Source organism: Podarcis liolepis (genome assembly GCF_965112155.1).
Source record: "Podarcis liolepis genome assembly, chromosome: 11".
Taxonomy (NCBI): domain Eukaryota; kingdom Metazoa; phylum Chordata; class Lepidosauria; order Squamata; family Lacertidae; genus Podarcis; species Podarcis liolepis.
The window spans coordinates 26,821,067-26,835,211 of record NC_139565.1 but is presented as its reverse complement, the minus strand read 5'-3'; the positions used below and the strand labels follow the sequence as shown (position 1 = coordinate 26,835,211).

The 14,145-nt window shown below is 46.7% G+C and overlaps 1 protein-coding gene and 1 long non-coding RNA gene across 4 annotated transcripts in view; one reads left to right on the top strand and one right to left on the bottom strand.

Moving 5' to 3' along the window:
* SLCO4C1 (solute carrier organic anion transporter family member 4C1) overlaps window positions 1–6,696 on the bottom strand; it is a 38,021-nt gene extending 31,325 nt beyond the window's left edge. The window contains exon 1 of one of the 3 annotated variants that reach the window (XM_083464506.1): window positions 4,864–6,696. In XM_083464506.1, the coding sequence (XP_083320632.1) occupies window positions 4,864–5,101 (238 nt within the window). In that variant the 5' untranslated portion in view covers window positions 5,102–6,696. The remainder of the gene's footprint in view (window positions 1–4,863) is intronic. The other 2 variants (XM_083464508.1, XM_083464507.1) reach the window with 2 other exon arrangements.
* Window positions 6,697–8,626: 1,930 nt separating this feature from the next.
* LOC310688348 lies at window positions 8,627–11,506 on the top strand. The gene is made up of 3 exons (XR_014516881.1): window positions 8,627–9,291; window positions 9,387–11,221; window positions 11,388–11,506. It is a non-coding gene; the product is annotated as an uncharacterized lncRNA (long non-coding RNA).
* The last annotated feature ends 2,639 nt before the right edge of the window (window positions 11,507–14,145 follow it).

Here is a 14,145-nt window from a genome sequence, read left to right as displayed (position 1 = left end):
CTGCTTAGGCCAATAGGCAGAACTTGTTTTTCAGGCCCTCTGCCCACTGATGTGACACATCATGCCTTGTAGAAAGTCTTTGGCTATGTATGATTCCTGAAGCAACAAAAACGTGCCTATGCGTCGTTCGCTTTCCTAACATTTAATCTAATGTGTGGGACAAAGCTCATCCACAACCACAACGAAGAGAGGCAAGATTTGGGTTCAGCGCCCTTAAAAGCGGGAAAGAAAGTGGGAGGGACAGGGTTAAGAAATGAACCCATCCCTCAGAAAAACCGCAACTCAATATGAGAGAAGGATGGGAGACTTCAATTCGCTTCTACTTTGAGTAACACAAGGTCCCATCATCTCTGGTGTGGGTGACACTGCCTTATGGCTCCATCCCACACTGTTTCTGCTATGTCTTGAATACAGAGGTACCTTGGGTTAAGAACTTAATTCATTCCGGAGGTCCGTTCTTAACCTGAAACTGTTCTTAACCTGAAGCACCACTTTAGCTAATGGGGCCTCCTGCTGCTGCCGTGCTGCCGGAGCCCGATTTCTGTTCTCATCCTGAAGCAAAGTTCTTAAGCCGAGGTACTATTTCTGGGTTAGCGGAGTCTGTAACCTGAAGTGTATGTGTCAGGGGCTCAGGGACAGAGGCACAGGGGAGAGAGGAGATGGAGAGCGAAGGGGAAGGATCTGAGGGCAGCATAGGGGAGTATGACAGTGACCCGAGAGATTCCATGAGCTTCTCCAGCGAATCAGAAGATTCCCAGAAGGAGGCGCCGATGGTCAGGGCAAGGGGGGCCAGCGGGGACTCCCAAAGCAGCAGCTGGAGATCAGGGCCAGCTTCCCCACCAGCGCGTAGTGGGGGGGGAGGAGTCCCAAGTGTCAGGTCCAACGGCCCATCCAGCAGGGAGAGAAGATGAGTCAAGACTGACCACGCCTCTATCGGAGAGTGGGTGAAGCAGTGACAGGAGCAGCGTAACGGTCAGGAGGAAGGTTGCCGGCTGGGTGCGCGCGCCAAGTTCAAATGTACAGGCGCGCGGGACAGCAGAAAGCCCGGATCGGGAACCAGGTCCTAAAGCCCGCCGGAAGCAGGGGGAAGACTCAGGGGAATCAGCGTCAGAAGAGTCTAGGAAGGGCGAGACCCCAGCTGACAGGCGGACCGAGAAGAGGAAAGAGCAGAGGAAGAGGTGGAGCAAGGCTCGGGTCTTAAACTGGTGTCTGGGGGGAGGAGACTCAGACGGAGCTTCAGCGGTCTAGAGTTTCAGACGTAGAGCTGCACGCTGCGGCTGTGGAAACGAAAATGAACTTCAATAAAGACTTTTGTATATAACAACGGAGTGGCGTTGGTCCTTTGTGAGCTGGGACCTAGGGCAGCTCTGACAGTATGTAACCTGAAGTGTATGTAACCCGAGGTACCACTGTATAGGAAATTGTGTGTAACAGACTGATGGAAGATACTTTATCTTCAATCAATCCACCTCATGTGATTTTCTGCATACAAATATTACCAGAGCGATATGGGACAGAGCCACAAGGAAGTGCAACAAAGCTGCCATTGTAACGCAAGAACTGTCCTTGTGAAATTCGATCTCTTAGCAAGAGACAGTCAGTTGCTGGTGTATACTCAATATCGCATTACTACCACCTTGGAAGACTAATACAAATTGCCAGTCATATCTGTAAACATAGTGAAGATTCAAATCCAAAGTTGTGGCTATAAAACTGGGGAGGTGGTTCTGCTGAACCCAATAGCTTTGAGTGTCCCTGAGCTCAGAGAGTCAACCTTCCTCCTGCACCTTGAACCATTGTTTTCAGCAGGTCATTCCAGGACTTGGCAGGGGAAAGTTGCGCCTGCAAAAAGTACCTTCATCTCCACAACTGTCAAAGGACACCAGAGCACTTCCTGAACTGTTAGCCAATTTGACACATAGCACAAGAGGGTGGTAACAGGCTGGCACCATCAGCAGGCTTGGCATGGGCCTCAGGAAGACATGGTGGCACCAACACCTGAGTGACTCACACTGCTTCTGGAAGAATCTCCCTCCAGTGGGTGTATGGGTGGTGCCAGAAGGGAGGAGAGGGGACAAGCAGCTCACCCCCACATTTGCCCTCCCATTGCCGGACCTCCATTAAAATATACTTTTGTTTTACTTTATGTTAACTTCTGGGACACAACTAGCCCACCTAGAAATATGCTTTGCTATTTCTGTGGCCCCTTCCCCCCCCCAAAAAAAAATATTTATTGGTGCCATGGTTGTGTGTGGGTTGCATCTTCCACTGTGTTGTGTTTGTGTCTTTGCCCCAGGCAGTGGGAGCTGCCTTGTTTTTTCTCCTTCACACTTAAACTAGACAAGCGAGTGGAAGTTGAAAGGATTGGCCCTCTGCCCAGCCTCCCACAGGGTGTCAGTAAAGGATTAAGAGATACAGTGGTGCCCCGCAAGACAAATGCCTCGCAAGACGGAAAACTCACTAGACGAAAGAGTTTTCCGTTTTGGAGGTGCTTCGCAAAACGAATTTCCTATGGGCTTGCTTCGCAAGACGACAATGTCTTGCGAGTTCCTGCTGGTTTTTTTCTTCCCCCCCCCCTTTTTCTAAGCCGCTAAGCCACTTATCAGCTGATCCGATCAGCAGATAAGCCGCTAAAAGCCGCTAATAGCGCTAATGCGCTAATCCGTCAATGGGCTTGCTTCGCAAGACGAAAAAACCGCTAGACGAAGAGAACCACAGAATGGATTCTTTTCGTCTTGCGAGGCACCACTGTAGTTGGTTCTCTGGCGGGTAGGGATGTAGGTGGTGGTGGTAAGGTATGGCCTTCTCACTAAGAGCTTTGTCCTACAGATTTCTAGTATATTTCATATGAAGAGGTATATTCTCAGATAAAGGCCTTTTTCATTTTGTTGGTTTTAAATAGGCATGCAGCCTATTTTAAATAGGACTGCAGTCTCATTTTATTTTACAGATCACAGATGTTAAAGCCTGGATGGATTGCTGGTTAGAGTGTTGAACCAGGACCTGGGAGACCCCGGTTCAAATTCCCCCTTAGCCATTAACCGAACAGGGTAATTTTTCGCCAGTCGCGATCTCTCGGCGTAAACTACCTTGCAAGGGTGCTGTGAGGACAAATGGTGAGGGGAGAGAACGATGTACAGTGCCATGAGTTCATTGGAGTTCATTCAGAAATGAAACAAATACATAAAGATAATACACACATTGTCCATCCATACATTTCACAGAATCATAGAATTGTAGAGGTTGGAAGGGACTGCAAGGTTCATCTAGTCCAACCCTCTGCAATGCAGGAATATACAGCCATCCCATGTGGGGATCAAACTTGCCATCTTGGCATTTTCAGCACCTTGCTCTAACCAACCGAGCTATCCAGCATGAGGGTAACAGAGAGCTCCACCACTGGGGAGTGAGCAAGCAGCGGCCACAAGGAGCAGTTGCAGCCACCCCTCACCTGGCCGCTTCCTCTGAATAGAGGACTATAAAGAGCACTGGCTGAGTTGCTCACTCACATTGCTGCTGCAGCAGGGACAAATTGGAGCCAACTTAGCTTAGTGGGAGAACACAAAAGATCCCAGTTTCAATCTCCACATATGGAAAGAAAGAACTCGCTCTGAAACATTGGAGTTAGTGTAGGCTGGGGCAGGGGGCTAACCCACTGCCCTCCAGATATGGTTGGACCACACCTCTCGTCATCCCTGACAAAACCCAGAGTGGAGTATTGGTTAAAGTGTCAGACCAGGGGCTGTGAGACCAGGGTTGAAATCTTCACTCAGCCACATACCTCACTTGAGCCAATCGCTGCCTCTCCGCCTAACCTACCCCACAGTGCTGTTTTGCGGATTAAATGAGATGGGAGGGAGAACCCCATTTGCCACCTCTGGCTCCTTGCAGAAAAAAGGTGAGGTATAAATGTGATGAAATAAATAAAAATAATAAAATAAATGGTCTGTGATGTCAGGGTTGGTAGGAGCTGAGAGCCCAGCAACATCTGGGTTGTTCAGTTGATTAGAGTGTGGTGGCAATAAAGCCAAAGTTGAAGGTTGAATTCCAATATGGGATGGCTGCATATTCCTGCATTGAAGAGGTTTGGGTTAGATGATCCTTAGCGTCTCTTCCAACTCTACAAATCTAGGTTGGCCACTCCTGGTATAGGTCACACTAAGCCTACTAGAAGGACCAGTGGCCGGATTCAGTTTGTGGTGTCCCAAAACCCTGAACCAGTGATGTGCATATAATTATAGAATCATCGAGTTGGAAGGGACCCCAAAAGTCATCTAGTGAATTTTAGTCCAACCACGTGCATTGCCAAAATCTTGCCCACAGTGAAATACGAGAGATCCCTTCAACGCACAACCTTGAAGGATACCCATGATTGGGGGGCAGGGGTGCCAACTTAAATATGGAGGGCAGGTAAACCCCACCCTGCATCACAGATCACAAGACATGGTGCACACATACCATCTGAATGGCAATGCCCATCAATAAATATTCGAGGGGTATTGGTCCCCCAAGGAGTTGGCTCCTATGTTTGAGGAGGTGGCCAGGGTGCAGGTGGAGGAGGAACTTATAGTTTCATCAAACCATCGAATTGTACAGTTGGAAGGGACCATGGGGCTGAAACCTGAAATTAGGAGTTTCATTCTCTACCAGCTGAGCTATCCCAGGCATTTGATCTGAATCCTCTCCCCCCCCCCCTCTACTTGCACTTTCTTTTCCATCCGCCTTCCTCCACACCACCGCAACCCATGCGCCACAAGGGCGCACTTGACCACGCACGCCTTGGAAGCCTTGCGGGGGGAAATCTCCGTCTCCTGAGAGTGGGGGGGGGGGAGAGAAAACCCCTCTGCCTTCTTTTCTCCTCACCTTGGAAGACGGAGAGGAGACTGTAGAAGAGCAAGTAGCCCTTGGGGTTGTTGCAGACCTGCAGCGCGGCGGGCGCGAACCTGCCGATGCCGCAGAGGTGCTCCTCCGGGTCCAAACTGCAGGACGTGCCCAACGCCGGGTGGCCGAGGCGGCCTGTGGAGAGCGCCGCCCGCTTGTGCTCGGCGCCCTCCGGGCTGGAAGGCTCGAAAGCCGGGTTGTCCACGCCATCTTCCTTCATGGCGCGCAGCCCAGGAAGGACCTGAAGCACCTGCCACCGACTTCCCCGCCCACCACCGTCTCCGGGGACTCGAGGCCGCCGGGTCCCAGCAGCAGCAGCAGCCTCGGCGCGCGGAGAGAAATGGAAAGAGAACAGCAGGCGGTGTGGCAAGGAGACCGTCCTGGTTTAAGGAACCGGGAGGAGCTGCAGAAACCCGAGGATGAAACTCCCCGGGAGGTGGGGACCTCTTGGGGAGAGATGGCGAGCGAGCGTGGCTCTGCTGGAATGACCAGTTTTGTGTGCGCGCGCGTTTTCCCCCGCTCACATGGCCAAGGCGACGGTTGTCCTCGTTCGGCTCACCTGCGCGTGAGGAAAAGGCGCGCAGGGCGCAGCCTGAAGGGCAAAAGGCCACAAATAAGAACATCAGAACCACTTTCTTCCTCTCTCTCACGCTGCCTTCCAATAGTTTCAGATTCTTCAAGGAATAAAAGAAATAAAGAACAGGGAACCTGTAGGTGTCACCAACGTCCACGCTAAATGTTGCATCTCCTAAGGTGTTTTTGTTTTTGTTTAGAACTGCCACTCAGCTCCCCAGATTTCTTTCCTCGTGAAACTCACAGCCCTTGCCATGTTGCCACATCCCTAAGCAGGTGAAGCGCATGTGAACATGTTGCAAACGGGTATGCGAGTATAGGCATGCCTAAGATATATTTGTTTATTCAGCTCCTATGGAATCAATGGGCCAGGGGAAAACGTAATCCAGCTTTTTAAATGAATAAATAAAGCTGCCACAAATGGCAAGCAGAATGGGTTAAAAAAAAGAAGAAATTAACTATTGCAGGAGAAGGAGCCCTTCTGGAATGTCGCAGGCAGCCTGCTTGGTGACAGTTAAGAGTGGCAGTTGGTCAGGGACGCCATGGCAACCAGGCTGATTTGGACCAGAAGTGAGGCTGAGGGCACATTTGATGCTTGAAACACAGTGAGGTAGTTTCCCTGCCCCTGCTGGTTTCAAGTCACTTTCTTACCATGTTCAACACACCAGAGAGATGGAGGGGGCATCTTCATTTGGTTGCCCAATACTTGATTTGTTTCCTCTTGCCATTTGTGCACGTGTTGTCATCTGCGCATGCGCAACAGCTGCCTGAAATGTACGCACCTCGGCTCAACAGCTCCTTTGAGGGAAAGCACCTGAGTATTTCTCAAGAAGCCACAGGATATAGATGGATTGTGGCTAACGCCATGTGCATACAGCTGCAGACGCCAGTGGTGGGAGCACAATGGAGCCAGAGTAAACACTAATGTGCACACAGCCCAAGGAATGACATATGGGGAGCCTTTGGCGCTCAGGTGTTGCTGAACTGCAAGTGCCATCATCCCCTGGCATTGGCCATGTTTGCTAGGGCTGACAGGAGTTGTAGTTCAGAAATATCTGGAGGGTCAGAGGTTCTCGACTAATGCAATGCACATTCCTTCTGAATATGATCATGAGATATCAATGCTATATCACCTCTAACCTTTGGGAAGAAAGGGAGTCCAGGTTTACAATATGGCTACTTCCACTGATTTCATGTGGAATTACTGACAGAAGCAAGGAATACTGAAGCTTGCTATGTATGTGTTTCTCTCCCCCCTCCTTGTTATCAGATGTGTTGGATATCCACTTTGATCTAAGTGTTGGCAACTCAATTTTTAAACAAATTGTATCTGATCCTTCAAGTTACTAGCTCAGCTCAGTTACTAGCATGAGACTTAATCTCAGGTGGGTTCGAGCCCCGCGTTGAGCAAAGGACTCCTCCATTGCAGGGGGTTGGACTAGATGACCTTCTTGGTCCCTTACAACTCTACAATTCTATGTTTCTAAACATGGAAAATAGGCATAATTTGCTTGTATCACTGGTGGATGCTAGCAAAGTCTCTTGTGAGGGCTTTTTTCCTGTGGATTTTTCTTTTCTGTCTTTTGCTGTTGGTTGTTGACTTTAAATATTATATACTTATTGTATTTTTAATGGTGTTGTGCTTGTAAGCCTCCCAGGGGATAATTGTTGATTGGCAGCTGTTAATTTGTGGCCCGCTGTGACCCTTCTTGGGTTGCTTGTTAAACTGGAAAATTAAGTCTCCCACTTAGAAATGACAGACAGCTATGATCACAGTTAATGTTTAGCTTCCTATTGTTAGATCAGGAAAGGACAAGCTCTTCAGATAGGTTATCACCTCTCAACCCAGTTATATAGACACCCTGAGTTTGATAAGACAGGAAACCAACTTTTTTTTAGTCTTTGCTTTCATTTTAATCATTAAACACTCATAAAATCGGTTGCTTTCCACCATAACAACTAGGAATGTTTTCAATCTGAAAACAGACTTTCTTTCCAATACAAGAACTCTCCTCAGGACCTCCATCCTTCTCTTCTCTATCACTCTCTGTCGCTGAAGAGGAACCCACCTACTACATCAAATGCAAAACTCACAGAAATATGAACAAATATTGCACACAGTCTCACTGACAGGTCAGCCCCCCCAATCTCTTTCCTCTTCTCCTATATTCTTCTTTCAAGCCCAATCACAAGCCCCTTTCTCGGGGTGATCTACTCTCTTTCTCCTGTTCTAGCAATCTCCCTTTCTTTTCCTAAAGCAAGTGGTTCAAATCAATGTCCATTTTCTTTCTGAAAACACCTTCACTCATTCAGCCACAGACTCCCCTCTCCTTCCTGTCAACATCTCTGTCGCTTCCCCCATCTTTCCCTGGGCAGTTTCACAGCATCCTCCTTTCCCCGTGGATGCTGATAGCTTCACTCCTTTGAAACGTAGCCTGTTTGGTCATGTATCGCTTATCGTAGAATCAAAGAAACATGGAATTCTAGAGTTGGAAAGGACGCCAAGGCTATCATTTATCAACAACAAATTGTCACTGTTTTTTGTGTTGAATATATGCTATAGGGTAACATGGACCTAATAGGTATCTAAAGCCATTTGCACATAACAAAATATGTATTTTATCGAAGTAATTGTTGAACTGAAATACAATTAAGAAGAAGTATATTAATAGTGAAATTGGGGGGGGGGCAAGAGAGTGGAACCCTAAGCTATAGCTTGTTTAGCTTATACATAAATCCAGCACTGTATAATATATGTTTGGTTTTTGCACCTGCAAACACATACACATATATCTAGAAAGGGCTGGGGAAAGTAGTAGGTAGGTGAGGGTTGTTTTCCCTTCTCTGTCCAGCCCTCTTCAGCTGTCTCTTGCTCATCCATCCCCATCTGCATAAAGTAGGATTAGTTCCTCTGCAGCCCAGTCCCATTCCAGAGCCTGGGGAAAGAGAAAGGGAGGCTGGGAAGGAAGAGAATGGGTTTGTTAGGACAGTGTTAACTCCTTCCCCACTTTGGCCATCCATGGCTCCTGAAGTCTCATGTGATAAGCCAGGTCTGTATGTTCCAAGTTTTTCCTCTGCTGCTGTGGCTTTACCAGTCCTACACCTGAGGCAATATGACACAAAGGGAGGGAAAGTGGCCATGCCTAGCCCTTCCCCAAAAGCCAGACTTAGTGGGCCTAATTTGTCCTGCAGGTTGAAGGCTTCCCTCTGCTGCTTAGGAATATCACACCCGTCCTCCATGATTCTGGATTTGTCCAATCTTTTATAAAAGTGATCTCAGGATTGAAGAACGCATCACATGGAAATATGTGTGACAAACACCTGACATTTCATTTCTGTCAGAGAAAAGCAGCCTCAGGAGGGGTGTGTTTGGTGTTTTGCTTTGTTTTGCTTGCTTGGATGATCTCTCAGGATCCCTTCCAATTCTTGATTCTGAGAGTTATTGAGCCTGAAATTAGCCATGCAGGTCTGGCCCAGGGACATCATTTGTTCGAGGCACATTGTTTGCCAAATGTTTGGCCAAGCAAGGGCTGCCACTGAAACTGAATATTGGCTGGTGGTTTGAATGTTCCAGTAAGGTGCCTCCCTCCCTGTTAAGGAATGTTGTGATTCAAATGCCTGCAATCCGGGGAGAGGCTCAAGAGAGACACAGAGAACTCAGTTCTTTTCTGCAAGAACCTGGTGCCAGCTGCTTCCCTGAAGGTCTGATGTTGGAGCAGCAGGGCTTTTCTCTCTGTGTGTGTGTGGGGGGGGGGTGTTTAATGCTGTAAATAAACATCACTTTTGCAAAATGCCAATATGGCTCCTGTGACCTTTTCCAATGGAAACCAAATCCAGGTAAGCACTGTTAAGAGAATTGAGGTGTGCACAGTGCTATTTTCCAGAAAAAGAGGTGCCGGAACTCACCACGAACTTCTCTCTTGTTCTCTTAGAATGGCAATGGCACTCAGCTGAGCTTCTGCGAGCTCTGGCTGGGGGAAAAACCCCTGGATGTGCATAACTTGCCCAGACCCTGTGATCATCATCTTCATGTGCCACCTCCATGAGAGGTCTGGGCCTTTTCTGCAGTGGCTCCCTGCTCTCTCCAGGGAAGCTTACCTCTTCAGCCAGGCTTCTGGCGGACTAACATCCTATATTGTTTCTCCCTGGTTTGCTTTTGTTCTTATTATGTATTTTGTGTTTTTATCTTGTATTTTTATGCTGTAAACTACCCTGAGATCTACAGAGGAAGGTTGATATGCAAATTTAATAAATAACAACCACAACAATACATGCACAGAAGATGAGGTGAATGCCCTACTCTAATGGATGAGAGTAAACATTTAACCTTATTTCTGTTTTGTTGTTTTTTAAACCTACCAGCCAGGAATGTTGTAAGGAGCAGTTCACTGCATGCATGTTTTGAACTTTGTTTTTTTATCTCTGCTCCTTATCTTAAAAGCACTTTGTTATGGTTCATCCTCAGATCAGTACACGACTCCTCCAGGTGCTCAGAATCGATGAGACACCCATGGTGATACATATGCCTGCTAAATAATGTTATGCTCCACCAAAAAAAGTATATAAACAATTAGTGCTCATCCACACTTCAGCTTGCCCCATGCCTAGAAACCATGGGTCCAAGCAGTTTTCCATTTGACCCGCTCCTTTCCCAGGGAAAACCTGCTCTTTGATGCTAAATCAGAGCAACCGTCAATCTGGAGAAAACCTGAATTGCCACTTGTGCCGACTGAGCACTAAAGAGCGGTTTTCCCTGGGAGAAAGCAACAGGGCAAGAGGAAGTGTGGTAAGCCCTTAGAAACCAGGATCCAGCATTTTGATAGCAATACACTACCAAAAACAGGTACTGCATACCTTAAAAGAAAAAGAAAGCTAGCAGATTTCATACGTCTCAGCTGCACAGTTTTGTGCACCCAACATATGTAATAATTGACACCAGAATTTATAAATGAATTCAGTTAGAAACTGAACTATTGACCCCAGCTGTTGGCCCTCATCCAGCTAAAATACTGAGGCAATCCAAGGAACATTTTCTCAGGGGTAAATCCCACTGAATTCATCAAGTGGAAGGAACTGCTGAAGTGGTCAAACCAGTTTCTTTGTTACAGTAATGGGCCTAGCCAAGTCTGTTAGGCACCCATTTCTATTTCTAAAGAGCTGCTCAAGTACATATGCATTGCCATAGGAGCAGCTGGCTGGTTAGGCTCTTTCAGGAGAGAGTAGGCCTGCTTCACACAAACACAAACACAGAGAGCTGGAAGCTACATAGTCTTGCAGGTAGGAAAACAATCGCCCAGGAACTAGCCTTTTTGTTTTAGTCCTGTCAGGAGTTGGCCATTTCCCAGGGTGTCTGGAGTTGGAGGCTAGAAAGACCCAGAGAGGTGTAAGCTGCGGTCTGTGCTGAGTCCAAAGCTATGGCTTTGGGGACAGCAGCCCCAATCCTGGAAGCTTAATGGGGAAGCATGATCTTCTGGAGGGCTAATTCTGTGAGTCCTGTGCTCAGTACGTATGCACTTATACATTTGTGTAAATAAAGCGATATGTGTTAAAGACACCGTTGTTCATGTGATGGCCACTTTAAACAATAAGATCCATTGAATGAGGTGAATATTAGGAGTGCGGATTCAATCACTGATGCTAAAAACCTAAGCATACTTATTAGGTGAGTGAACTCCCCAGTGAACACAGTGAGACTTACTTCTAAGTCAACTTCCATGGCACTGCATTACACAGGGTATATAAGATCCAGTAAATGCAGTGGCGTAGCGTGGGTTGTCGGCACCCGGGGCAAGGCAAGTAATTTGCACCCCCTAACCCGTGGATTTTAGCACTCAAGTGCGAGCGAGCGCCCCCCCCCCAGATGTTGCGCCCGGTGCGGCCGGCCCCCCCTGCACCCCCCACGCTACGCCACTGAGTAAATGAAACCGTTAAAGTTGTCCTTAAGGTATTCCTCCCCACACTTTGAGGCATTTTTCCAAGCACAGGCTTATGCCAATGCTTGCATGGTGCAACTCATAACTCTTCATCAATAATACTGGCTGCACCTGCTTTTTTTTCTGCAAATGAATACCTCCTCCTCCCTGCTTTTTCTCATTCTCCACCTGCTTTCTTCTCTCCTCCTTTTAGCACTCTTGTATGCATTCTCTTTCTTCTTACCGCCTTCTCTGCCTTTTCTATCATCTCCATACTTCCCATACAGATCTAAGAGAGATAAAAAGAGTAAAGGCACACATATCTTGAATTTCTGTTTCAAAAAAGCTTCTCTCTCTCTCTCTCTCTCTCTCTCTCTCTCTCTCACACACACACACACACACACACACACACCCTGGGTGTGCAGCTCAGAGTCAATGGGGAGGGGAAGCAGATGAAGCAGGGAGACAAAAGGACACACCACTCACCTGACCACAGCTAGCTGGCAGGGCTTCAGATGTGGAAATTGCTTCTCCATCAGCTCTCCCACCACCATTACCATAAGATCGTTCTTGCCATTTTGGGGGCAAAGATGTTATATAACTGTGCAAATTCCAACCAGTACCAAGCAAGTCAGTGCAGGCAGGGGGGAAACTTAGCAAACTGAAAGTAAAATTAGCTAGAGGATGTTTTAAAACAGCATTACATCTGCCAGTACAAATAATTCTGCAAAGCTGCTGTGTTGAAAGAGGGTGAGAGGAGAAAACAGAAAAAGTATTCCACAGATCAGTCTGATACAGAAATAGAGCCAGGGAATTTCCCTGGAATTTATATTATTTTATATTATTTTTGAAGGACAGAGGACAGCACAAATGGTCACTCAAACGTTTTAACATGTCACTGAGAGGTGACAAGAAGTTACAATATCTAGGAATATTTATTAGGTCTGAAATGAAGCACGCAAACATTCTCTATACCAAACGATTCCAAGGCCTGGTTTTCACACACACAAACACACACACAGACACACACACACACGTCCAAAGGCTAGTACAGTGGTACCTCGGGTTACATACGCTTCAGGTTACATACACTTCAGGTTACAGACTCCGCTAACCCAGAAATCGTACCTGAACTTTGCTTCAGGATGAGAACAGAAATCGTGCGGCGGTGGCACGGAGGCAGCAGGAGGCCCCATTAGCTAAAGTGGTGCTTCAGGTTAAGAACAGTTTCAGGTTAAGAACGGACCTCCAGAATGAATTAAGTACTTAACCCGAGGTACCACTGTAGATAATGTACAGCAGCAGCACCCATGGAAACTTAATGGGGAAGCACAGTCTGTTGGAGTGTTAATTATGTGAGTCCTATGTTCAATATTTATGTGCTTGTACATATGTGTAAAGAAATATATGTGTAAATAAAATCACATATGTTAAAGACACCACTGTCTTTAGTAACTTTCATTCCAAGGAAACCAAACCCTGGGTGAGTGCTGGGACCCCTGAAGTCTCTTGCCACTCAGACATTGGCTTGCGTGTAACAATATAATGGAACTAGATAGTATACCAAATGTGCAGTGCAAGCATAGGTACATTTACTCAAAATGTCTGCTTTCAGTGGGACCTGTTCTAGTAAGCATGCTTACAATTTCAGCCTCAAGTTCCATTCCATTCAGCATGCCTTAGTTTTGACAATTGATATCTGCTGCATCAGAATGGAGGCCAAAAGTTAGGAAGGCGATGCATCCCAGCTGAAAACAATGGGGCTTAAGGACATGTAAGCTTCACGGTGGATTACGGCACAACAAATTTGCTGCTATCTTTAAAGAGTTGAAGAAAATATGTTTCCCCTTCAGTCAACTCTACTTGAACATTCTTTCACAAGTGAGAGGGTTCTTTGCTTAGTATGTTCAAGCAATCAAAAAAGTTCGTCTGCAACTCTAATACAAGTTTAATAAGGTCAATGTAGTTCAATGACTTTTTAACAGCAGTGCTGCTGGGACCATCTGGGTGTTTTAGAGGGATTTCCCCCATATTGCTTACTTTGTGACTAAAAGGTGTCACCCTCTCAACTTTACAGCATTTTCTGGCCAAAAACAGCTCAGGGAGTGTTTTCCCAGCAAATGCTGAGTTACTGCACAGCTCAGATGAAGGTCAGTAGCCACAGTTTCAACATCTGGTGCTGGCCAACATCCAGTTAGTTAGCAGTCTGCTTCAGGTAAGTTGGTTTCCTCTGTGGTGACTTGCATTATAACAACCTGTCGCGAAGAGATTACTCAAATGCGGCTGGCTCAGAAAAGTCTCTTTCTCTGTGCAATCAACTTCCTAATAGCTGCTTCTGCAGACTCAGTATATGTATTTCACAAAATGGACCCCAACTTCTCCATTTTAAAGAGTTGCCTGTGGATTTCTAGCACATTCCATCCTTTTCTGTGTGGACAGTATGGGCTCATGCACACTTCTGTTTGCCTTGTGATTTCTAGGTATGGGAAAACTCACTGTTTACCATTGAACTGGAACAAGCATCAATCCATGGAAAACCCAATTGACATTCAGAAGTAAACAGCGGGTTTTCCCAGGCAAAGCAGCAGGACTAAAGAAAAACCTCGTGGACCCATGCCTAGAAATTACAGGACACTTGGAATAAATTACAGCACAAAAAGAGCTATGGGTGAGCCCTGTCTTATGCTGATTGTTCACTTAACATGCCCATTGGTGAGGAAGAAAAGGGTAGGTTATATAGGTTTGTAAATTGCAATCTGTTTAGTGGTTTAGTGGTGTT